Source organism: Alosa sapidissima, chromosome 15, assembly GCF_018492685.1.
Source record: "Alosa sapidissima isolate fAloSap1 chromosome 15, fAloSap1.pri, whole genome shotgun sequence".
NCBI lineage: Eukaryota > Metazoa > Chordata > Actinopteri > Clupeiformes > Clupeidae > Alosa > Alosa sapidissima.
In genome coordinates, this window is record NC_055971.1 from 31,060,981 (window position 1) to 31,087,352 (window position 26,372).

Sequence of the window (26,372 nt, forward strand, 5' to 3'; positions counted from 1 at the left end):
TCGGTGTGTATTTTGTGGGTTTTGTGTGACCCAAATACAGGGCACGCAGTTAACTGTGATGTGCAATGTTTGTGAAGAATGTGTGATGACGGTGGTAATATGGACACGCAAATTGCGTGTGTTTAATTGTTCGACTGCCCTGTATTGAGAAAGATCTTATGATCTCTGTAGAAACTCCAAAGTACAAACAGGAATATTAACAGAAGGTAAGGCTAAATGTAAAATTGTTTTGTTGTTTGTGAATGACTTTTAAATAAAAGAAAAGATATTTGAATATTTTTGCTTTTTCTTGTTTTTTTAAAACAAGAATATGCAGCCTGAAGTTTAGACATACAAGAAGTATTACTTTCATGTATTATTTTAAAGTTGTTTCAAAGCTTATTATTTCGACCTAACCACATTTGTCAGTAAATATTCTCTAAGTGATCAAATCATCAACCTATTTGAAAGAGTATAACTGCAGTTGTATTAGGCAAAACATGTCTGGGGACGTTTTTGTGGTAAACAAATTGCTCATTAAGGTTAAATCTCACATTGTGTTGATTATTTAGCCGTGTGAACTGTAGGTTATTTTAAGACTTTGAAACAAATCTCGATATAGGCTATCAATTTGTCAATGACGGGGATCCAGAAACGTAATGCTAATCAACCTCAAATAGACAACTGCCTAGCAAGCCTCATTCAGCGAGCTGCTGGAAGAGATGCTTGGTCACAGTGTTCATTGTAGCCTATGTGGAATACAATACAGCACGATTTTGAATATGCTTGTATTATTCGTATAGGCCTAGTCTAGTCTTTTAATGACTTTCCACCTGTTCGAAAAAGTGCGCACATAGGATTCACCAGTCTTTGAAGATACCAGAAGATGTCGCCAATTTACCATGCGCGACATCAATCAATGTTGTTTTTTACGTGCGGGTGCGTGGTGTTCAAAAATTACGTGCGCGCCCATGACGTTGAATTCTCCTCGGTCCGATAGAGGAAGAGAGATGGTATGAAAGTGCAGTTCGTGTGTAGCTGTCTGCCAGACTCTAAACTTCAGGCGTTAGTGACACATCTAATGCAGCATTTAATAGGTTTACACTTCGAATAAGTGTCATTATTGAATGGGCGGAAGTGTCTACAATTATAGTTTATGGAACTTGTTGCTGAAAGCTCAACTTTGTAACACAAGGCAACCTGCCCGGATCTGTAGGCTACAAAGTAGGCTAGACCTATGAAAACTTACGACCTATTGCTAGTTAGCCTGTTAGCGAGCAATTAAAAATCAACCTTAAGATATTAAAGCAATTTTAAAAGTTTACAGTAGCGTTCTTTGGATACATTTTCCTCATTGAGGTAAGGAGAATGTCTTTTGAAAGTATTTGAAAAGTTCTCGCCAACTTATTTTCTGACTTATCTTTGTCTTTGTTAAGTTAACTTCCACTTTATAACGACTTTGCTGGAGTTGTTGGTAGTTCTTAAGTTATACAAGATTATATTTTCCTATAATAAGTTTACTGTCACTATATCAGGTAACTAACGCCAACGTCAGAAACGGAGGCAAACTATCGCTGGTGATAACAGTGATACTTGTGTCAGTCATGTTTGTTGACAGAAGGAAGTTGAGAAAGGATAAATATTGGCACCCTAGGCAGATACTAAATATCCAGAGTCGGTTTTAACTTATGCGGTAACTTTCTGTATGTTCAGTCTACAAAGTTAAAAAATAACGTTTAATCTGTCCATTTATTCATGTTGGTTTGTTGACAAAATGATTCCTCGTTCCTTCATCCATGCGTTTCTCTTCTTGGACTTGAAACAGTCGACATGACTGCCTGAATTCGGCAGTTGTCAAACTTTCCTCTCGCCCACAGAAGATAGTGACATAGGAGCACCTCTGTGGTGGTTATCCAGCTCATGAGCTGAGGCTTTTGTGCAGTTCACTAGCGCTGCAATGAAAGGGAGGATAAACATTGAGAAGGTGTAATTATAGGTCTTAAAGGACTGTCCCCAAGTAGAGATTTTGTGTGTAATTTTAACCATAGTGGCAGTGACCAACTGAACAACTGCAAAGTTGTACATACAAGTTACAGTATGCCAGTTCGCTAACCTTGATGGTTGGTGGGCTGGTTAGTATGTGGCGCTTCCCTGTTGCATGTGTTACTCTGAGGATATGACTGGCCATGACTCCCTCCCCATGACCAGTCAGTACTGCCCTCCTACTTCCTGCTTGCCTGCAGGGGCATGAAGGCCCCACAGCCCTGAGAGTTGAGTAGCCGACTCACTGCCCGCTGTCTTGCACAGCCCCGGCTATTGTTAGTCTGTCAGAGAGAGAGAGAGTACCGGTAGTGTCTGTGTGGTGGTGCATTGACACTATGAGCCATGCAGGGTGGGATGTGCGGGGGAACCGAGGGGACAATACAGCATCAGTTTGGGAGAGGAGAGTGTGGGAGGCGGCCCTTTCCTTTTGTTGTGTTGGATGTTGCGCGGCCCGCTGTAACTGCTGACATAGAGCAATGTTTTGGGCCGAAAAGTCAGTGAATGAGAACACACACACACACACACACACTCACTCTCACTCTCACCGGCAACACTAAGTGTTAAGCTAGCTTTAGGCTTGATAGTTGGGTTGGGAGTCATATTGAGAACACACACACACACACACACACACACACACACACACTCACTCTCACCGCCAACACTAAGTGTTAAGCTAGCTTTAGGCTTGGTAGTTGGGTTGGGACTCCATGTTGGCAAGAGAGAGGCTGACGCCCAACAAACAGTTTAAGTATTGTCACGTCGACGTCGGCCCAGTAAATCACTTTATTATTTTGTTTTTCTCTGCTGGATTAGATTACATCATCTGACTAATTAACACGTTTGGGGACAGCAGGAGGGTGGAAGGGTCATGGCTTTACACATGAGTGGACACAGCCATCTGTTAGTACCTGAATACGATAAGCTCTGTCCTCATAAATGGCATTTAATAAGGCTTAGCCAAAGCCACTGACGTTTCATGCATTGTCCCAAGAAGGACAGGAAGTGAAAAGATGTCGTCTGTCGTCGTTTTCCAGACTTTGTCTTGTTCTGAGAAAGGGAGAAAAGGGTTGTGTCTGTCAACCCCAGGGGCATGCTGGGTCACTTTCCTTGCAGCTGTTACACTTTCTTTCTGTCTTTCTTTCTCTCTTTCTTTCTTTCTGCCTCTCTCTCTCCCTCCCTCCCTCTCTTTCCTCTTGTCTGGTCACAGCCACAGGCCTAGCAGCTGTTACCACGGAGCCAGGTGAATCTGGCCCGGTCGCCATGACAGTGCCTCTGCGTATAATTGACTTGCACCGGTTACCTCAGTGAGCCATGAATAGAACACCGCGGGGAGCTAGTCCCATCATCAGATCACTAGCTTGTTATTTGACACCTGAATTAGCTAGCCGTTGTGTGTGTGTGTGTGTGTGTTTGTGTGTGTGTGTGTGTGTGTGTGTGTGCACATGAATGTGTATGCAAGTGCATGAATGAGTATATCCTATAACCATATCATGACACTATTCTTTGCTATTGTATTTTGACATGAACCCTGTGAACTCCATAGTTATTTTATAGTCCGTATATCCGTATTGCAATAATAGTTATAAATAAACTCATGTTGACATTTTAAACCTGCTTTACACACAGGTAGCCTATTTCACGGACATGTTATGAGTAAACATGGATGATGTCGCTCTTGTGAAAGATCGGTCATTTTGCTTTAAACAGGAAGTCTTCTACTTCACACTGTAAACAGACCACACACTGATCCTTCACTCCAGAATGATCAGCAGCTGGAACGGAATACTCTAGAAGTGTTAATGATAAACAAGGCTGATCTGTAGACCCATGTAGAAGGTGCCTTGATGTGTGTCTGCTAGAGCAGATGGTGCATGATCAGCTGTAGCAAATTTGGTCTCCTGTGTGCAACAGTGGCTGATTTTGGGAAAAAATATCTAATTGTGTTTTTGCAATTGTGATTTGATTTGCGATGTCATTTTTGAAAGTCAACCTTCAGTTCAATATACCAAATTTTGTTTAAGTTGGACCACTTCTGATTGGTGAGCATGCCTATGAGAAGCACAGCACTCCTGATTGGTGAGCTTCACTGTCTGTCACACAAGGACAATGACATGAATATAAAAAATCATAGCTGGGACAACACTCACCATTGGACAGAGTTGTGAGCTGCACAATTAATTGCAGCCTTTAGCTAATTGCATTAGTTCATAATGCGATTTCAATAAAAAATTTCTTAATTGTGCTGCCCTGAACATTCTGTACAGGCTAGAAGAAGTAATGGCACACTGCCTGAACAGCGCACTCCACCCCTGCCTTCATATGTAAAGAGAAGGAGAGGAGGCATCCATAGCCTGCATGTAAACAGGCTTCCCCGGGGCTGGATGGAGCACCAATACATGTAGGATAAATGGACTTATTTATCCCCACTGTTGACATCACTGCAGGGTGGTCCCTTCCCAACGCCCAGTGAACTGTGGATGTGTAAACAGTTGGCCTGGCCTGACGTTAGTGAAATGTCTGCCTCATCCGCTGCCTGTTCCAGCTGATGCAATGACAGTAATGGCTCTGGAGAGTGTTTAGTCTGAGGTCGGGCTGGCTGAGATGGAGCTGCTGCTGGAAGTGCTGAGTGGGACCCATTTAACCCCAGACTCTTTTCTGCCCCAGACTGATTTTACCCCAGAGTCGTTTTTACCCCAGACTCTTTTCTACCCCACACTGATTTTACCCCAGACTCTTTTCTGCCCCAGACTGATTTTACCCCAGAGTCGTTTTTACCCCAGACTGATTTTACCCCAGACTCTTTTCTGCCCCAGACTGATTTTACCCCAGAGTCGTTTTTACCCCAGACTGATTTTACCCCAGAGTCGTTTTTACCCCAGACTCTTTTCTGCCCCAGACTGATTTTACCCCAGACTCTTTTCTACCCCAGACTGATTTTACCCCAGACTGATTTTACCCCAGACTCTTTTCTACCCCAGACTCTTTTCTACCCCAGACTGATTTTACCCCAGACTCTTTTCTACCCCAGACTGATTTTACCCCAGACTGATTTTACCCCAGACTCTTTTCTACCCCAGACTGATTTTACCCCAGACTCTTTTCTACCCCAGACTGATTTTACCCCAGACTCTTTTCTACCCCAGACTCTTTTCTACCCCAGACTGATTTTACCCCAGACTGATTTTACCCCAGACTCTTTTCTACCCCAGACTGATTTTACCCCAGACTCTTTTCTACCCCAGACTGATTTTACCCCAGACTGATTTTACCCCAGACTCTTTTCTACCCCAGACTGATTTTACCCCAGACTGATTTTACCCCAGACTCTTTTCTGCCCCAGACTGATTTTACCCCAGACTCTTTTCTGCCCCAGACTGATTTTACCCCAGACTCTTTTCTGCCACGGGAAGGGGAAGTGCTGGAGAAGATGCAGCTCATGCTGTGAGCTCTCCAGAAACCAGTAGAGGAAGAATGACTCAGATGAAAGCTGAAGAGTGAATCACATTTTCATACCACATCTCTGTGTTTGTGTGTTTGTGTGTGTGTGTGTGTGTGTGTGTGTTGTGTGTGTGTGTTGTGTGTGTGTTGTGTGTGTGTTGTGTGTGTGTGTGTGTTGTGTGTGTGTTGTGTGTGTGTGTGTGTGTGTGTGTGTGAATGATGTAAGTTCTGTTTAGCTAATTTGTCTGTTTGTAAGATGTGTGCAGTGGTCTGCGCTGGATATATGTAGGCTCTATGTTATGTTTTTCATTTTTTAGTTTTTAGTGTGTGTCTGTGTGTGCTTGGATATATGTGTGTGAGTGAGTGAGTGATTGTGTGTGTGTGTGAGAGGGAGAGAGAGTGTGAGTGACTATGGCCCCTATTTTGCACCCTGGCGCATGGCGTAAAACTCGTTTTCCACCCGGCGCAAAGTTTCTTTTCTTATTTTGCACGTCTATTTTTTAAACAATGCGCCCAGGGGTGTGGTAATTAACAACCTAGGAAGTGGCCTAGCATATTGTCTAAAAATCGCTATAGTACACTGGCTAAAATGCATTCCGCCACTGACCAAGAGAAACCTGGTCAGAAGTCTATGGTGAGTTGTTTAAATGTTATTTTAAGAGCACATTGTCATCAGTGGCAGGTGCACGCACCATCCTTCTATCATCCATGAGCGCGCACCAGCGCACGTCCATGCAAAACATTACAAATTACACGATTACAATGGGAAATATAATTAGAATAAAGATATTACGAAATACATCTCACAAGTAGTTATTCAACATCATTTGCAAATTGGTAATGACGGTTAAAAGTGATTATGGGAGAGGCGAGAGACACATATGGAGCACAGCTGAAGACGGACTGTCACAAGATATAAGCAACTCCTCTGCAGGATAAATGTTGTTTTATTCAGTCATTTGAACATTATTAGGGTAAGTGTTACTTTTTCCAGCCAATGTTTTAGATGGTAACCCATTGTCAGTCAATAGTGAAAGTAACTTATTGTGTACTGTCTTTGACTGACACCACAGTGAAGTTGCACTTTGCCAATGAGTTCAAATAATAGACGAATGCAAAATGCGTGAAGGCTATGCTATGCTAGGTTTTCAAATGCGCCGCTGACTGTCAAAATACCGATGCATTCTTTGACGTTGTGTTTCGTGCTGTGAAAGGGAATGACAGATTTCATTCTCATTGGTTTAAATGATGTTACGCCCCAAACACACCTATGACTGGTTAAGAAACCTAGGAACGCCTTGTTGCGCCATCCGCCCAACGTTTGATAACGAAAAAACACTCCCAATGTAGACTGGACATCCTACTAAATTTGAGTAAGCTTTTTACTAGTGACCATGCGCTTTAGACTGTCATAATAGGGCCCTGTGTGCATGCATGTGAGTGAGTGAATGCATGTGAGTGAGTGTACAGTATGTATGCATGTGAGTGAGTGAGTGTGTGCATGCATGTGCATGCATGTGAGTGTGTGTGTGTGAGTGTGAGTGTGAGTGAGTGTGTGTGTGTGTGTGTGTGTGCGTGTGCGCGCGTGTGTGTGTGTGTGTTGGTCAGAGACACCCTAGCAGGCGTGGTGCAGAGAGCGTCCCTCATGGCTCGGCCCGCCGGCGCTCTGAATTAATGATGGGAGGCCTAGTTGTGCATCCAGGAGACGGCTGGCTGGCCCCCTCTCCCTCCGTATCAGATTCACATCCTGAGCAGTCCTCCCCACCACATCCAACTCACCTGTCTGCAGCGCCCCCCCCCTCTCTATCTCTCCCTCTCCCCCCCTCTCTCTCTCTCCCTCTCTCCCCCTCTCTCTCACCCTCTCTCTCTCCCTCTCCCCCCCCCCCCCCCTCTCTCTCTCTCTCTCTCTCTCTCTCTCTTACTCACCTGCTGTCTGTCATGTTTGTATGTTTGCGCATACTCTGTATCTGTACAACACTTCTGTCTATCTCTTTTTCTTTCACTTTTTTTCCCCCTTTTCTATCTCTTGCTCACTCACTTTCTGCCCTCTGTCAGATACCTGCACACTCTCTCTCTCTCACTCTCCTCTCCCTTCTTCACACCTTAACCATTGACATGAGGTACTCAGGGGAGGCTCTTCCTGTCTCGGTGTTTACATCCTCTTTTTTTTTTTTTTATTTGTCTTTACTGTCAGTTTCACTGTGTGTCTCCCTGTCATCCGCAATCCTCTAGAATAATCTCCTTCTCTTCTTCTTCCTCATCCCATCTCTCCTTCTCTCTTCCTCCTCTCCTCCTCCCCATCCCATCTCTCTCCTCTCCTCCTTCCCCATCCTATCTCTCTCCTCCTCTCTCTCTCTCTCACGATGGACTTAGTTGGCCAACGGTACTAAATTCATGAAACGATTTTTACTACACTGATGTGAAAGTGTCAGCTTCAGTTTTAATAACAGAGATCTCTCCCCCCTCCCTCTCTTGTTCCTTCCCTCCATCTCTTCTCTCTGTTCTGTCTCTTCTCTCTCTTTCCCCCTTCCCTCTCTCCCCCCTCCCTCTCTTGTTACTTCCCTCCATCTCTTCTATCTCTTCTCTCTCTCTCCCCCTTCCTTCTCTTCTCTGTCCCTCTCTTGTTCCCTCCCTCCATCTCTTTCTCTCTCTTCTGTCTCTTCTCTCTCTTCTATCCCCCCTCTCTTGTTCCTTCCCTCCATCCTTTCTCTCTCTTCTACCTCCCCCATCCCTCTCTTCTTCCCTTCCTCCATCTTCTCTCTCTCTGTCCCAGGTGAGTAGCATGTGGGCCTCGTGCTGTAACTGGCTCTGTCTGGACTCGGCCCCGGGGGAGGAGAGTGGTGGCAGCACGCGGCACCAGGCCTACACCAACTCCGGCTACAGCAGCTACCCCTCACCTACCGCCGTGGAGCACACCTGCAAGGCCTGCGGCGGCCGCTTTGACACGCTGGCCAGGAAGGTGAGCCCACACACACTCTCTCACACACGCACACTCTCACAGACACACACACTCTCTCACAGACACGCACACAGGGATAACCACTCGGTGAGTTGCACAGTTTTGAAAACGAACGTTAAGGGTTGTTTTAGGACATGTTTGAGTAGCCTACAGTATGCCTGTTGGCAGCCACCCTGAGCAGTCAAAGGCGATTCAAAACGAGTCAGAAAAGTCGAGACAGGACCAATCGTCAAAATTTCAGTGTCCACCACTCTAGTTCATCCAAAACAAACCAGAAAAGGGCCTTAAAGTGCTAAAAAAACTGAATTTTCCTTTAAGTGTAAAGGCATGGACCAAACATTATTCTCTTTGCTGGGCAAATGTTCATATTTCATAATGAAAGTATGGAGGATATCGTGGCCACTTCCGGTTTGGGACGACTCTGTGAAAACAGACGAATGGACAACTGATGTGAATTAAAAAAATGACACCAATCAATCAGCCATTTGCTCAGGTAATTTTTCCATGAGCCAGCTGGTAGTTTGTAGGGGCTGTCACTCAATCGAGCTGTCACCAACTTCAGACTGTACTGTGATTTCCCAACTATTAGCCACGGCTTATACATTGATTTTGCAAAATTTCTTCAGCAATGACGTTAATACCCCGGGGCAGTTGATATGGTATTAATATGGTTTTGTTTCTTTTAACTTGCATAAAACCCTGTCCTGCTGCTTATACACAATGCGGCTAATACAGGAAACACAGGAAATGACTGCAACACTTTTGCCAGTTTATCTAGCTCATCAGAATAGTTATGACATCTTCAATGAACAAATACAATTATGTGGTTTTGTCTTCTCCATAGACTGTGTTTTATGTCTAGAGGAGAAGATGAAACACTTTTATCAAGAATAAAGAATATATATAAACGTATAATAAGTCAGCTATTAGAATGACGTTTGATCCATGCGTTTGACACTTAAGACATTAGATTTTATTTGAAGGCAGCATAAACTGTTCATATGTACTGCTTCAAAATTCAGCCTTACAACTGTATCATAAAAGGCAGAATGATAGTCAGGATTCTGACATGCCTCAATGCTTGCTGCCTCTGAATCTTAGAAGGCAGGATTTGATTTTTGTTTCCATTAGGCCCACTGTCTCTGTCTTTATTGTAGAGAAGCGTTCTGGAAAAACACTAAAGTTGGCAAGAGCTGTGTGAGATCATTTCCTGGAAAGTGGAGTCACCATTCTACAGAAATTCGAACTGGTTCAGTGTGGTTTGTGGAGATAAAATCGGCACGGTTTTGCTAATCCGATATTTAATTTGTAGCTGATGGTTTCACTTGTATGTACTGCCAGCAAGCTCCTTCAATGTGGCGTTAAGAGGACAGGAGCCTTGTCAGCACAACGCAGTGCATGCAGCTGCAGGCAGGGGCCAACCCATACAGGCTGTGTTGAGGGACGCCTGGAGCCTGATGCTAATCTCCAAGCCAGTGTCCAGGGCTAGCAAGCTCATGCTCTACTCCTGTGCCCTATGCAGGAGGATTTCCGCTAAAGAGCAACGTAGCCCTGTGGCTGTTAGGACCCCCCCCCCCCCAACCCCCCCTTGCACCGTCTCGGCGTCAACATTGTTAGCCCTTTATGTTAGGTGTGTGAGAAACTCACTCACACACTCTTTTTCTTGCTATCTTTCTCACACACACACTATATATAGACTGCACACACACTTACACATACACTCTCTCAATCTCTCTCTCTCTCTCTCTCTCTCTCTCTCTCTCTCTCTCTCTCTCTCTCTCTCTCTCTCACACACACACACTATATAGACTGCACACACACTTACACATACTCTCTCTCAATCTCTCTCTCTCACACACACACCCACACCCACACTATATAGACTGCACACACACACACTTACACATACACTCTCTCAATCCCTCTCTCTCTCTCTCTCTCACACACACACATACACACACACTATATAGACTGCACACACACTTACCGGTATACATACGCTCTCTCAATCTCTCTCACATACACACACACACACACACACACACACACAGCTGGCTACAGACCCTGTTGCGACAGCTAGTGCCCCCCCGTAGCACTCTGTACACACACGGCGTCACCTGCGCCCCAAAGTGTGTGTGGCGTCAGGCCTGTCCTGTCACATTGCTCCACATGCCCCGTGCGTAACTCCCAGCACACAATGGCATGGCCTCAGGCCCATTTAGATACTCCACTCCCCTTTCTGGTAACCGGAGCTAAGTCTGTGTGCACTTGTGCTGGTGCGTGTGTGTGTGTGCGTGTGTGTGTGCGTGTGTGTGTGTGTGTGTGTGTGTGTGTGTGTGTGCTTACATGGGACAGCACCTCAGCAGTGTGTCCTTTCATATAATGGACATACATGTGTGTGCGTGTGTGCAACATGTGTTTATGCTGTATTATTTACATGTGTGTGCACATCTGTGTGTGTGTGTAGGGGAGGGCCAGGCACTGTGGGGATTCACTGCCTCACACACGGCAAATGTTGGGAAACAGGTTTTCCCCACTCAGGCTGCCCATGGAGGCCTGTTCTAAACACACGCCTGTTGCTGTTCCGAACACACGCCTGTTGCTGTTCCGAACACACGCCTGTTGCTGTCTGGAGAGCCGCAGCTGCAGGGAGAGGTCCTGTGTGAAAAAGACTTTACCTACCGATGCTGATTTTTCACACGAGTATGAGTCAACACACACACATAGAGGCTCACAGGCAAAACAATGAAGTCACAGTGTCACGCTTGGCCCATAGCATGGGGAATTCCTCAGACCTTCTGGGCATGCATGTGAGGCACTGACAGTCAGGTGTGTGTGTGTGTGTGTGTGTGTGTGTGTGTTACAGCTGTCAGAAGTGTGTGTGTTACAGCTGTCAGAAGTGTGTATGTTACAGCAGTCAGTGTGTTTGCAGTCCTGTGCAGCTTGCCCCTGATTCACTTTACCTAATCATGTAAACCAGGAAAGATAAGTGTGTTTGTGTGTGTGTGCGCACGCCCCTGAGTCACTTTACCTAATCATGTAAACCAGGAAGGAGAACTCAACTCAACTGCACTTCATTGGCTCTGTACCTGTGCTCTGCTAAATGACAATTCTGAAGTTGATTCTAATCTAATGAAGTCCAGGGGTTTTCTTCAGATGCTGTACCAGCAGCTCTGTGTTGGCTGCCTGTCTGTTGCATATTAGACCTCTGAGACATGTGTCAACCTGCCCCTCTTTCTCTCTCAGTTGCACTGTTCTCCTCTGAGGTGTTTGTGATTGGGATGACCTTTGACCTTTGTGCACCTGCCAAGGGCCTGCCGGGCATCTCTGACCAGCTCTCTCCAGCGTGTTTCCTCAGCGCTAGCTGGCTAGGTTGGTGCATCATCTGTGTCTGAAAACATGACGGTGTCGGATTGCGAGGGCTGGACAGGCAGTTTGTTCAAATGTCATGTTCTCACCCCACTTTGCAGTCATTTTCCTAATCCACCCTGTGAGTGATGGTTAGTTAATACAGGGCTTCACACAATGGCTGTTCTCCTTATCACAGTCGGCCTCAGCGGGGTGTGTGTGCGTGTGTGTGTGTGCGTCCTTTTACCAAGTCATATTGTAAAGCTGTGACCGGCTTGTCCGATAATAATCAAAGCGTTTAGTAAGCCGCCCTGCCCAGCCGGCAAGCTCAACACGATGATTTGCATCATCATGGTTTGTTATTGTTTTGTGTCCGTGGGATTTAGTTTGGCGGCGTTTTAGTTTCCGTTGTTCACAGCGTCCGCCGTGATTGGTGGTGGAGGTTGGACAGTCCCTAGCCTGGTTAACGACAGACCTCATCTCATTGGACAGTCCCTTGCCTGGTTAACGCCAGACCTCATCTCATTGAGATGGGGGTCTGGGAACTACACAATAATTTTCTTGTTTTTGAGACGTAGTTTACGAACACCCAGAGCCGTTTATTGGGCGCTACAAATGTCTATCAAACGCGTCTGTACATAGCTCATAACCGCTTCGGTGTGTCGTCATCGTCTTGCTGCCCCCCCTCCGTTCTGTGATTGGTTCCTTCGTTGAGGTGAAAAAGAAGTCCATGGAATCCAGGCTGCCTAGCAGCGTGAATAAAATCGCGCACGTAAGGCAGCATGGGAAAACACAGGATAGTCAGGATAGTTTTTTTAAAGTATATTTTTTGGGCTTTTTTTATGCCCTTATTGCGGATAGGACAGTGGAGACTGACAGGAAGTGAGTGGGAGAGAGAGTCGGGGTGGGATCCGGAAAGGACCACGGGGCGGGAATCGAACCCGGGTCGCCCGCGTACGGTGCAGGTGCCCCAGCTAGTTGCGCCACGGCTGGGGCCAACCCCTCCCCAGTCCTGCTGGACACTCACGTGTGAACTACTCTGCCATGGGAAGGGCTATGACTGAAAGCTTGCAGACTTAAATAAAAAACTGAGTGTGCAGAGTTTCCATTTTTACTGTTTTCATTGTTTTTGTCTCTTGTTGGTCACCACTTTTCAGTTACTGTTGGACGTTCCCGATCACAGAAACCAGTTCCTCAGCGTCCACTAGCCCAGTAAATATGCTCCAGCGATCTCAAAGAGAACTTTATGTAAAAAAAAATCCCAACGTGAAACGAGTTCTTCCATGTATAAATTAACAATTCAAAGTAACAATAGTTTGGCTAATAACAGTTGGCTGAAACTGGTATGTTGAATAAATTAGATACAGTATGCCTCCATGGTATGTGAATGGCTGGAAGTAACATTGACTTCACTTGCAGATTGAGTAGCAGGTACAATGTTTGACACCATCTATCTATGCGTTTCCATATCTAAAGTTTGAATAGAGTTGTGTTTGTGGCTCTAGCTGATTGGATCTCTGTCCCCTCAGCTCCTCCTAGCAACATTTGCATTTACAAAAAACAGTCAATTATTGTGTGTGTGTGTGCACGCATGCCACCTGTACTGACTGTGCGTGTGTGCGCGTGTGCGTCCGTGTATGTGTGTGTGTGCACGTCACCTGTACTGACTGTGTGTCCTCTACCCCCCCCCCTCCAGCACGTGTATGTGTGTGTGTGTGTGTGTGTGTGTGTGTGTGTGTGTGTGTGTGTGTGTGTGTGTGTGTGTGTGCACGTCACCTGTACTGACTGTGCCCCCTCCCTCCAGCACATGTGTGTGTGTGTGTGTGTGTGTGTGTGTGTGTGTGTGTGCACGTCACCTGTACTGACTGTGCCCCCTCCCTCCAGCACGTGTGTGTGTGTGTGTGTGTGTGTGTGTGTGTGTGCACGTCACCTGTACTGACTGTGCCCCCTCCCTCCAGCACGTGTGTGTGTGTGTGTGTGTGTGTGTGTGCACGTCACCTGTACTGACTGTGCCCCCTCCCTCCAGCACGTGTGTGTGTGTGTGTGTGTGTGTGTGTGTACGTCACCTGTACTGACTGTGCCCCCTCCCTCCAGCACGTGTGTGTGTGTGTGTGTGTGCACGTCACCTGTACTGACTGTGCCCCCTCCCTCCAGCACGTGTGTGTGTGTGTGTGTGTGCACGTCACCTGTACTGACTGTGCCCCCTCCCTCCAGCACGTGTGTGTGTGTGTGTACGTCACCTGTACTGACTGTGCCCCCTCCCTCCAGCACGTCTGTGTGGACTGCAAGAAGAACTTCTGCGGTCGCTGCTCTGCCCAGCTGGCGCCGCGTCCGCGTCTGTGCCACACGTGCCAGCGGCTGTGCGCCACCCTCTTCCAGCGGCCCGAGCTCATGAAGCTGAAGGTGAAGGACCTGCGCGACTACCTGCACCTGCACGAGGTGCCCACGCAGACGTGCCGCGAGAAGGAGGAGCTGGTGGACCTGGTGCTCGGCCAACAGCAGCCCACGCCCCCCGGCGGCATCGCCAACGGCAACAACACGCGGGCGATGCCGCTGCCCACTCAGCAGCCTCCGCTGCCCACTCAGCCGCCGCTGCCGATGCCACACACACACGCCCGCGCGCCGAGCGCCACTCACACACACCACCACCACCACCACCAGCACCACCACCACCACCAGGGGCCTCAGCAGAACGGACAGTCGGCACCGTCAGCAGGACCGGTTCCCGCGGGCGCAACGGTGACCCAGCCACAGACGGAACCCCTTAGGCCTCCGACGCCGCTCCAGGAGGACTCACAGGTGAGGCCGCCCCGCTGAGCTCACCTGAGCACGAGCTGAGCTGCTCCACAGTTCACACCCCACCCTGACGCACACAAACACCGTCCCCAAACTCCCAGACTGTAGACAAGTGGCTGTAATCGCCCTCAGATTGCTTGCATAAGTGGTTTAAGGGCGTAAATAGGAAACTGTAAGCAGCTGTTGAGTTTGACACCTTTCCTTTCCGTTAGCGTTTCTTTCTTTCTTAGTTTCCTGCAGTGTACTTGTGAGCTTTGAGTTCCCATTCAGCCATTCTGTTCTTTTAACCACAGAGCCAGGCACCCACCCCCTCTGTTCCATACATCTCTTGTGTGTGTGTGTGTGTGTGTGTGTGTGTGTGTGTGTGTGTGTGTGTGTGTGTGAGTGAGAGTGTGAGAACACACCCTCTGTTCCATACATCTGTAGAGGTGCTTCAACAATTCATCTTCTCACGACATGCGGCCATTTCACTCTATGCTTTCGGCACACACATTGCTTTCAGTACTTGTGTGTGTGTGTGTGTGTGTGTGTGTGTGTGTGTGTGTGTGTGTGTGTGTGTGAGAGAGGGGGAGAAAATATCATAGCGGAATGCCTTTGGAATGTAATGCTCAACCCACCACACACCCTCCCTTTAAGGTTTTTGAGTTGGGTGTCTGTGTTTCATCTGCTATTTTCCCCCCTTTTTCTGAGTGTGTTGACCTTTGACCCCCAGAGCCCGTCTGTGCCAGTGTCCTCTAGGAGGACCGGCCCGTCTGTGCCAGTGTCCTCTAGGCCGGAGGATGCGGCAGATGCGGAGCTGCAGGGAGAGCAGGAGTCGCAGGTACCGAGTCGCCACGGCAACTCTCCTGCCTCCCCCTCACGCTCTGTCCTCTCTCCTCTCCTCCTCACGCTCTCCTCTCTCCCCCTCACGCTCTCCTCTCCTCTCTCTCCTCTCCTCTCCCCCTCACGCTCTCCTCTCTCGCCCTCACGCTCTCCTCTCTCCTCTCCTCTCTCTCCTCTCCTCTCCCCCTCACGCTCTCCTCTCTCCCCCTCACACTCTATCCTCTCCTCTCTCTCCTCTCCTCTCTCCCCCTCACACTCTGTCCTCTCCTCTCTCTCCTCTCCTCTCCCCCTCACGCTCTCCTCTCTCGCCCTCACGCTCTCCTCTCTCCTCTCTCCCCCTCACACTCCTCTCTCCTCTCTCCTCTCCTCTCCCCCTCACACTCTCAAACCAAAAGTCTCTTTCTCAAACCAAAAGTCTCTTTCATCCTTCTCCTCTCTTTGTGTTTGTGAGATATTCCACCACAACGTATGGGTGTGGAGATGTATGTCCGTCTGCATCATAGGTCTAAACAGCAGCGTGTCATAGTTTTCCATGAAGGTGTCGCGGGCCGGATTAAAATAGCTATACGGGCCACTTCAAAAGAGAATTATTCGCCTGAGTAAATTAGCCTGTGAAGATACAATGCAGATCCACAGATCTCGCCAGATTTATGTTTATGCAGTGATCCTGAAATAAGATAGCAGTGGCACATGAAAGCATAGCAACAGTTTCTGAATGGTAGTGGCAGTAAGTGAAGTGGTGAGCCAGTACCTATAGGCTATGGTAGTTGTTGTAGATAACTTCAAATCAGCGCCATGTACCCTTATAGGCAATTTCTTTATTTTAACAGTCAATCAGACCAGATCTGACTATTTGTGGTATGCTCTATTTATTTACCTGCCACAGTGGCTGGTACATGAACCAAATTCGGTGGCGAGTGCTAATTTCCATCCCTGATCGGCTTATATATCTCTGTCTCTCTCTCTCTCTCTCTATTGGCCCATCTCTCTCTCTCTCTCTCTCTCTCTCTCTCTCTCTTTCTCTATTGGCCCATCTCTCTCGCATATAACAAAACAACACCGATACAATATCTGTTTAAAAAATAAACAATATAAATAAAAATAACTGAAACTTATAATGATATTAAATTAATTATAATTATAACTTATGATAGTGTTACTATATATAGTAGACAGTATAGTTATCAATGTGCTATAATGGGTAGTGATTAATGATAGAAAGTAAAGTATGTTACAATGTGAGTCACTCACTTCCCCAATTTATGACATGTTAACAGGTACTGTGCAGCTAGTTTAACACAACTTGTGTGCTCTCCCAGTAACCGTGCTTTCTATTTGTATCGTAAATCCGCCGCCCGAGTTGGAATGTGTAAATTACCCAGCTTTCTTGCGGCATTTTGGGCAGGCACGTCCACTTTACCTCGGAGTACTTGAGAGTACCCCGAGGTGGACGTACGACCTTACAACAAACATGGCTGCGCCCATAGTTGAGATGAGATGACGCGTATGTTTTTTGCATATGTACTGTGTTGGTCATGTTAATGTTGATGTAATGCTCTTACACACTAGATTACATTGCTGCTTCAATCCGGTCACCAATTCATGCATTGCACGGTTTTGCTGTGCCTGCAATACAATGTAACAATTTGTTTTCCAGCCGTTTAGCTAGAGGCTACATGTAGCACAAAACAATAACAATGACTAGCCTCCTGCTAATGCCCCCCGTGGCTCGAGAGAAACGCGTTCCTATAGCCACTCATTCCTACATGTTGTACGAGTGGGTGTACGATGATTTACAAGACAAATAAAAAGCAGCATAAGTATGGGAGCCTGTCTTCATTTTTCAAATTGAGGTCGAATTTGGCTGAATTGATGGAAATGTTTGGAAACATTTTAATTTGTTGGATGGTTTTGTTTAGCCTATATTCATAGTGCTCATAGCTCTCCGCACCCACCCCCCCTACCCCCTACCGGTCCACCTCTACCCCTCCCCCTCTCTCTCTCTCCCGGTACTTTTTGCTCTCTTGTCTTTTTCACTACCTCAGCCTGTACTGGAGGTACTAAAGCCTCCAGTACAGGCTACTCTTTTATTATCTCTCCATGTCTCTCTCATGCGCGCGCGCACACACACACACACACACACACACACACACACACACACACACACCTTTCCGCTCTCTTCCTCAATGGACAGAGACCATCTCTATTACCTAACCCAGAGCCTGTCACTGTTGGCTAACTGCCAGTTATAAAGCCATTTCCCACCGAGCTGAATAACAGTTAATGAAGGCTCTAATAATGAAGGCTCTAATAATGCAGGCTGCTGTTGCGTTTATTGCAGGGCTATCAGGGTGTGATAAGACAGTGTGCCTCCGTCACCGACCCTGCACGGTGTTTGGTTAATGCGGTTGAATCCGCAGATACAGTTCATCCGGTTGTCATGCTTTATAAAAGTCCGCTGACTGCCTGGTTATTAAAATGGAGTACGGTAAATAAGATTCAAATCTAAACTGTTTACACAAACCATGTGGGTTTCCATGGTTACAGATTTATAGAGAAGAGCCTTTTTTTTACTTGTAGTTGATGATGTTCTAATGCTTTGTTGCTTATGTAGAGGCCAGTGTTTTGGGGAGTGTGTGTGTGTGTGTGTGTGTGTGTGTGTGTCCGTCCAATGTTAGTGCACAGAAAGAGTCCTGAGTCCAGAGAGAGTCCAGAGCCAGGGCAGATTTGGTGTGAAGCAGACACTGACGACACCCCAAACACAGAGAGACAAAACAAAGATTTTGAGACCGCAGTTACACAATTTCTAGAGATTTGTGTATTAACACACGACTCAGAATGGAACTTTAAGCATGAGATGATGAGCACAAGAAGTGTCATGCTTGTCTACCAATGGGCACAAAAAAACTTACACAGCAGTTAGTGTTAGTGTCATGATGACAATGTCAACACTTGTTTTTGTAATATCTGCTGAGAGACATTTTACATATTGTTACTTCCTTTTTCCAAATAAGGAATATTGCATAGATATTGCATATTATTGGGAAATGCTTTGCATAAGCGTATGTTGCATTACTGAACTGTTCAGTAGCCAGCTGGATCCATTCAAAAAGTAAATACAAAGTTTAGTTTGTGAACACAAACTATCGAATGACATCCAGCACAGATGCACCTCTCCAAGCACAACACTAGCCTAACTGCACCTCTCCAAGCACAAGTGCTAGCGCTAGCCTAACTGCACCTTTCCAAGCACAAGTGCTAGCGCTAGCCTAACTGCACCTCTCCAAGCACAAACGCTACCCTAACTGCACCTCTCCAAGCACAAACGCTAGCCTAACTGCACCTCTCCAAGCACAAGCTCTAGCACTAGCCTAACTGCACATCTCCAAGCACAAACGCTAGCCTAACTACACAAACGCTACCCTAACTGCACCTCTCCAAGCACAAACGCTAGCCTAACTGCACCTCTCAAGCACAAGCGCTAGCCTAACTGCACCTCTCCAAGCACAAGCTCTAGCGCTAGCCTAACTGCACCTCTCTAAGCACAAACGCTAGCCTGACTACACAAACGCTACCCTAACTGCACCTCTCCAAGCACAAACGCTAGCCTAACTGCACCTCTCCAAGCACAAACACTAGCCTAACTGCACCTCTCCAAGCACAAGCGCTAGCCTAACTGCACCTCTCCAAGCACAAGCGCTAGCCTAACTGCCCCTCTCCAAACACAACGCTAGCCTAACTGCCCCTCTCCAAGCACAAACGCTAGCGCTAGCCTAACTGCCCCTCTCCAAGCACAACGCTAGCCTAACTGCCCCTCTCCATCAAGCACAACGCTAGCCTAACTGCCCCTCTCCATCAAGCACAACGCTAGCCTAACTGCCCCTCTCCAAGCACAAACGCTAGCGCTAGCCTAACTGCACCTACTGTATGCTCCAAACACAACGCTAGCCTAACTGCCCCTCTCCAAGCACAACGCTAGCCTAACTGCCCCTCTCCAAGCTCCAGTAACAAGTGTTGCAGGAGCGTGTTGCTAAGGGATGCAGTCTGGCCACTTCACAATTGATATTGGGAAACGGATATTAATCTGGTCAACTTGCTCATCAGTGAGTAATTTGCCATGAACTTGAAATCAGAACGCTAGGAGCCAATCAGTTGATGTGATTGCCTTCAACATTGCACATGTTCCATCACCGTGTCAACAGAATTGCTGGCCCCTCTTCTTGCACATTCTGATGCTCCTCACAGAGTGTGTGTTCGTGTGTGCGTGTGTGTGTGTGTGCGTGTGTGAGTGATTGCTTCCCTTGTGTCTCTTACAATGGCTGTCAGCAGTGTGTGTGCAGCGGTGTGTGTTTGTCGTCTGTGGTGATTGCCGTGGATGGCCATGCCTATGGAGCTCTAGGGTCCTTATGAGAGGGGTTTAATGTGCTAGAGAAGGCCGTGTCACGGATGGCTTCCATTGTAAAGTTACTCCTTCGCTGACGGACACCTTTGGATCGCCCAGCGCTGCTGACCCTGGTGCATTATTCAGGTGATGGAATGTGTGTGAGTGCATGTGCGCGCACACACACACATGCACATGCACAAACACACACACACACAAACAAGTATCATGCACAAGTCACACACACATACAGCATACACACACTCATCTCTAACACAAGTTTGTCTTACACACACCCACCCACACACACACACACACATTAATCATGCACTTATCTTTGCGGCTGTGTAGCGATAGGTATCACTTCATGTCTGTCATATGAACTTGTCGGGTTAACCTCTGTGGAGAGCTGTGTCGCAAAGTAACATTTTGCAGAAACATGTGGTTCCTAAGTCATGCACGTTTCTGTTGTGCAAGCTTGTGACAGTACTGCCGTATGACAGGAGGGTTGTGGTTTGACCCTGCGGGCTGAGGCAGGATATATCCTGTTCACTGTTGAGTGGCTTCAAAGCAGCAGAAGTTCCCCAAATGTAGCTGTGAGGGAGGAGAAGGTAGAGAGGAGGCCATTCAGCTGTTGCCCAGTGCCCAGCACTGCGGCTCAGAATATCTGCTTGGGCAGTGGGCACTCATCCCACGTCTTTTTTTCATCCCCTACTCCACACCTTCACCCCACTCTCTCACACACTCTCACTCTCTCTTTCTCTCTCCTTCTCTCCCTCTCACACACTCATTCTTTCTCTCTCATTCTCACTTTCTCATACTCACTCTCACTCTCTCTCACACACACACTCACTTTTACCCCACTCTCATTCTTTCTCTCTCTCTCTCTCACACACACTCTCTCCATCTCTCTCTCTCCCTCTCTCTCTCTCTCTCTCACACACACTCTCTCCATCTCTCTCACACACACTCTCCCTCTCTCCATCACACACACTCACTTTTACCCCACTCACTCTTTCTCTCTCTCACACACTTTTTCATTCTTTCTCACACACACTCTCTCTCTCATTCTAGGACTGCACGATTTAGGGAAAATATCCAATTGCGATTTTTCTGACCTCTATTGCGATTTGCGATATGATTTTTCAATGTCAATAAATTGATTCAGTTCAATATTTCAAATTCTCTTTGATTTGTGCCACCCCTGATTGGCGAGCAGGCCTGGTGCACAAGAAGCACAGCACCCCCGATTGACTCTGAAGCTCCTGTGCCCCTCACACGCTCACCAATCAGACGTGGCCCATCCTCGCCACAAGGAGGATGGAATGAATATTGATAGTCAGAAATGTGACAGAATTAACTGCATGATTATTTGTAGCTTTTGCGATTAGGTAATTGCATTGGTTCATATTGCAACTGCAATTGCGATAATTGTGCAACCCTATTCCACACACTCTCACTCTCTCCCTCACTCTCTCTCACACATTCTCACTCTCTCTCTCTCACGCACTCTTACTCTCTCTGTCTCTCTCTCACTCACACACTCTCACTCTCTCTCTCACACACTCTTTCTCTCTCTCACTCTCGCTCACTCTCTCTGGTGTATTATTTAACTGTTTGAACCTGTGTATACACCCATACATATAAACACACACACACACACACACAGTCTATTTCTGTTTTGCATGTTCAGTAAGCTACTAGAGATTACAAAAATGTGATTTTGTGAGCAGTGCAAGGTGGTCAAGTTGAAATAACTAAACTAACCAGGCCCATCTCTTCTCTCCCCCCCCTCTCTCGTCCTCTCTCTCTCTCCCCCTCTCTCTCTCTTTCATCCTCTTTTTTTCTCTCTCTCTCTCTCTCTCTCTCTCTCTCTCTCTCTCTCTCTCTCTTTCATTCTCTCTCCTTTTTTCTCTCTCTCTCTCTTTCATTCTCTCTCCTTTTCTCTCTCTCTCTCTTTCATTCTCTCCTTTTCTCTCTCTCTCCCATCCTCTCTCCTTCTCTCTCTCTCTCTCTCCCATCCTCTCTCCTCTCTCTCTTTCATTCTCTCTTCTTTTCCCTCTCTCTTCTTCCCCTTGCTCTGTATCTTTCTCTCCCTTTTCCCTTTTTCTCTCCCTCTCTTTCTCTCTTTTTGTTCTTTCTCTCTCCCTCGTTCTCTCTCCTTCCTCCCTCTTCCTCTCCCCTCTGCCGTGTCTCCCCCCCCCCCCCCCCCAGTCGTCTGACACAGAGGAGGTGCTGGTCCCTGGGCGCCGGGCGTCCCTGTCGGACCTGTCGTCGGTGGAGGACATCGACGCCCTGAGCGTCCGGCAGCTGAAGGAGATTCTGGCCAGGAACTTTGTGGACTACAAGGGCTGCTGCGAGAAGTGGGAGCTGATGGAACGGGTCACCCGCCTCTACCACGACCAAAAGGATCTCCAGAACCTGGGTATGGTCTCACACACACACACACTGGTACACAAACACGACGATAAATCAAGCAGACAGAATTGTTTGGTGGTAATGGAACTTGCAGAGAGCTGCCCCTCTAAGATTCCCTCACACTCCTGTCACATTAGCCTGGACAATCCAGACCCTGGTAATCTAGAAAGATTAAGGGTCTGGCCACGAACAATGTAATGGCCCAACTCGAGGGGCGGCACCAAGCATGCATTTGAAAATCTCACTGCATGCAATTGGATAACACTAGACCAATGTTTACTCTGAATGATTCCGAACTTCGACGCAATTGGAAGTAACGTGCATCATTGCTCATTGCCAGAGTGTCTCACAGAGACAATTCCATTGTGCTCTCGCGAGAACTCTGGATTTCCAGGGTCACATAGGAATTTACCAAATCTTCAGCTACGCAGTCAGCATAGCTTGGCTCCACTCCATATTCCAAACCAGTTTAATCCAGTGTTTGACACTAGTGGCAAAAGAGTGCATCTAGCCTTGTACGTGATGGCCTGTATTGGGCAAACAAGGCTGATGCTGCCTGCCTAGAGGTAATTGTTACAAATATGCCAAGTCCACCCCGACAAAATATGAAAACTGCCAAGACAAACCAAAACAAACAAAAGGGTTACAAAGCTAGCTCACTTACCTGCTACGTTGTCTAGGGATTCTAAAGTAACTACCTGCTAACTAGGACCTGGATTGTAACGTTAAACTTGCCCTGCAGTGTATGTGTAAACGTGAGGTTGAAACCTAGGTCAGTGTGGATGAACTGTGGGTGCGACTAATGAGAAGGCCAGGAGCGTAGCTTACCATCCGCCGAAGAACGCACAGGGATAACCCAATCCTTACTCCCAGCGAGTGGCCAGCCCAAGCTCCAGGTCCTTCAAGTCAAAGTTTGTCTTACGACGACGGTAGTCCACAAAAGGAAAATGTCCAAAACAAAACTCCTAAAAGGTCTGAGAGGCACGCTGCGATGCAGACACAGAAAACTCACATCATGGGAAACGCGCTCCTCCTTAATCAGTCACTTGTTTCCCATTTTCAAACCTTGGTGCGTCAACGCCCACTAATCAGCTGACGCTTCCACGGCCTTCTCATATCAGTGTGTAGTTTCCCTGACTGTCCACTACATAACAGTAGTGCTGATTGTACCCCTCCCTGGTAACCCGTGGCCCTTTTCCACTATGGGGTAAAACCCCGGTGTCTGGGGTAAAGCCTCGGACTTTTTATATTTCCATGATTGAGGCCAGACCGGGGCCGCGACCCAAACGGCCACAGGTGGCCCTGGAGTAGGACAGGGCCGAATCGGGGCAGAACTAAGCCTGGAGTAGGACAGGGCCGAATCGGGGCAGAACCAAGCCTGGAGTAGGACAGGGCCGACCGAATCGGGGCAGAACCAAGCCTGGAGTAGGACGGGGCCGAAGCTTTAGGAACGGAATACGACGCAACAATAAAACCGGAGAAATAGCATTTGTTTTGGGTTGCCTAGCAACATAAGTGACTGCCTATTTTTGTGAAGAAAAAAACAATCTACATCTATATATATAAAAACTTTGCAAAATAATTAAGGATAGAGGTTCTTACAGTGTTATGACTTGTTTAAATGTCCTTGTAATTAATTGGACGTATGCCCGCGGTGTCGTTGCTAAGCACTGTTTAGAAGTTTCTAGCATTGTTACAGTAGCTAATGTCCCCGATGTCACAGCTCCTTATGGAAACACAACACCCAGGCCACGCACCGGTGTGTAAGACCGGGGAAAAGCATTCGGCCAGCACCGGTGTGTAAGACCGGGGAGAAGCCTTGGGCCAGCCCCGGTGTGTAAGACCGGGGAGAAGCCTTGTAGACGGTCGGCCAGCCCCGGTGTGTAATGGAAAAGAGCCACAGGTGTACGTTGAGAACAGGGGCTGTTGATCAGCCACAGGTGTAAGTTGAGAACAGGGGCTGTTGATCAGCCACAGGTGTCCGTTGAGAACAGGGGCTGTTGATCAGCCACAGGTGTCCGTTGAGAACAGGGGCTGTTGATCAGCCACAGGTGTACGTTGAGAACAGGGGCTGTTGATCAGCCACAGGTGTACGTTGAGAACAGGGGCTGTTGATCAGCCACAGGTGTACGTTGAGAACAGGGGCTGTTGATCAGAAACAACCTCTACAGCCCAGAGACCTCACAGCATTGACTTGAAGCAGACAGAAGACCAATGTTTAGAGTTTTGTCATATTTGCCCATTACAGACATAAAATCATCTAAGATCAAAACACAAGTCCCACAGCATACAGAGAACCACACACTTACACACACACACAAACGTACTACATGCAAGTCTCTTGTACAAAAAATAGACATAGTTGGGTTATTCATAAAATGTAGTCTTATATTCACTGATATATATCTGTCTTTTTTTCAGTTTCAAATACCTCTGACGGTACAGGTGTGTATGCCTTTTGTCCTCGGTTATTTTCACTAGAAGTACTGTATGCTGTTCTGAACTCATGCTCACATCTTTAGTATTTTAAATAGCTAACATTCTCACATCTTTAGTATTTTAAATAGCGAACATGCTCACATCTTTAGTATTTTAAATAGCGAACATGCTCACATCTGTAGTATTTGAAACAATTGAATGTTGTGGTGGTAATACAGAATGTTTTGGACAGTAGCTTATCAGTACCCATGGAAGACTGTCCACTGAAAGAGCATGCCTTGTTTGTTTGTTCAGATGTGACGTCGGGCCCGGTCATCGAGGAGAACCTGTGCAAGATCTGCATGGACTCGCCCATAGACTGCGTGCTGCTGGAGTGCGGCCACATGGTCACCTGCACCAAGTGTGGCAAGCGCATGAGCGAGTGTCCAATCTGCAGACAGTACGTGGTCCGCGCCGTCCACGTCTTCAGGTCCTGAAGCCCACGTTCCTCCCACACACACACACACACACACACACACACACACACAGCCCTGTGTGCCTTATTTTTTACACATACACACATGTGCTCTCATGCAAATGCACACAAACTCATCCAAACACCCATAAACTGAATGCTGACCTTTGGTGCGGTCCAGATTTCTTTACCCCCGGCGATGGAACAAGGTGACCCCCCCCCCCTCTTCTGCTAATGTCTATTAAAAGAGATTGTTTGCACTTCATGCAGACAGCCTGCTCTGTTCAGGAACTAGATAATGACACTTTTATTACTGGACTTTGGGGCCATCAAAGCCATGAATGATTCTAAAGGTGCTGTGGCTGCTCAGCGCTGGGATGACCGACTTCAGCTGAATGCCCCCAGAGCATGGATGGGTCAGATGCATTCAACCCCACGCCCCTACCCCCCCCTCACAGTGACAGAGTGCCTGGGGACTCAACCAGGAAGAGGAAGTGTGTCTGCGTGAGTTACGCAGGCAGGGGGAACAGGGAGGGGGAGGGGCTCTGGTGCGGACTCCAAGTGGGAACATGGCCGGCTCACTTGTTTCTAGAACAATGCAGAGCAACAGCTGACCTGTACCTGCAGCTCCCGCTCACAGCGATCACGTGGACGGTCGTCAAGAATGACTGGAATGACCATTTGTGCCTGGTGTGTGTGTTGTTTGTCTGTATGTTTGTATGTCTGTTTGTTTTGTATGTATGTATGTATGTATGTATGTATGTATGGGGTGAGCAAAACAGTTGCCAGCCTCTCTCTCTCTCTCTCTCTGCTTAACCTAACCTCTCCTCTCCCTGTTTTGCTTGGTGAACACACACACACACACACACACACACACACACACACACACACACACACACACAGAGAGAGTCTCTCTGCCTTAAGCGCTGGTGTGGCTGAGCTTTGGGCAGCTTGGCGGGCTCATGTTTCGGCCGGGTGGAATCGGCCGTCTGGCACACTCAGACATCCTCGTTTGACCCGCCAGCCATGTCTGCCCACGACAAAGGAGCAGGAGAGAGAGTGAGCATAGTGATTTTGCACAACAATGAACCCTTGGCTAAAACTGAGTTTCGGCTGGTGAACCCGCAGAACGGTTAATGTGCATAGTCCTTGGGGCCTACTGGGAGAACGTATATCAACAGCACTTTCAGTCATGACACTGGTGGCAGAGCTCTTTTTTCCCCCCGTTCGACTCGATTCTAACTTAGAATTCTACTCCTCTTGTCTTCTGACACAAAAATGCCACGGAGAATGTG

General features: G+C 47.3%; 1 protein-coding gene across 5 annotated transcripts; it reads left to right on the forward strand.

Moving 5' to 3' along the window:
* The first annotated feature begins 977 nt into the window (after positions 1-977).
* Positions 978-26,372, forward strand: rffl (ring finger and FYVE-like domain containing E3 ubiquitin protein ligase). Of its 5 annotated transcripts, none has more exons than XR_006022725.1 (8): positions 978-1,338; positions 8,234-8,419; positions 14,036-14,566; positions 15,276-15,383; positions 21,981-22,191; positions 24,606-24,629; positions 24,918-25,149; positions 25,927-26,372. XR_006022725.1 is itself a non-coding variant. In XM_042062847.1 (8 exons), exons 3-8 carry the CDS (start codon positions 8,243-8,245, stop codon positions 25,097-25,099), a joined length of 1,233 nt encoding a protein of 410 aa, XP_041918781.1. In that variant the 5' UTR covers positions 978-1,338; positions 7,834-7,843; positions 8,234-8,242; the 3' UTR covers positions 25,100-26,372. The 5 variants fall into 5 exon arrangements, 4 of the variants coding, with proteins under 4 accessions (XP_041918781.1, XP_041918780.1, XP_041918782.1 ...); XM_042062847.1 differs by adding an exon at positions 7,834-7,843 and having other exon boundaries at positions 24,918-26,372; XM_042062846.1 differs by having other exon boundaries at positions 24,918-26,372.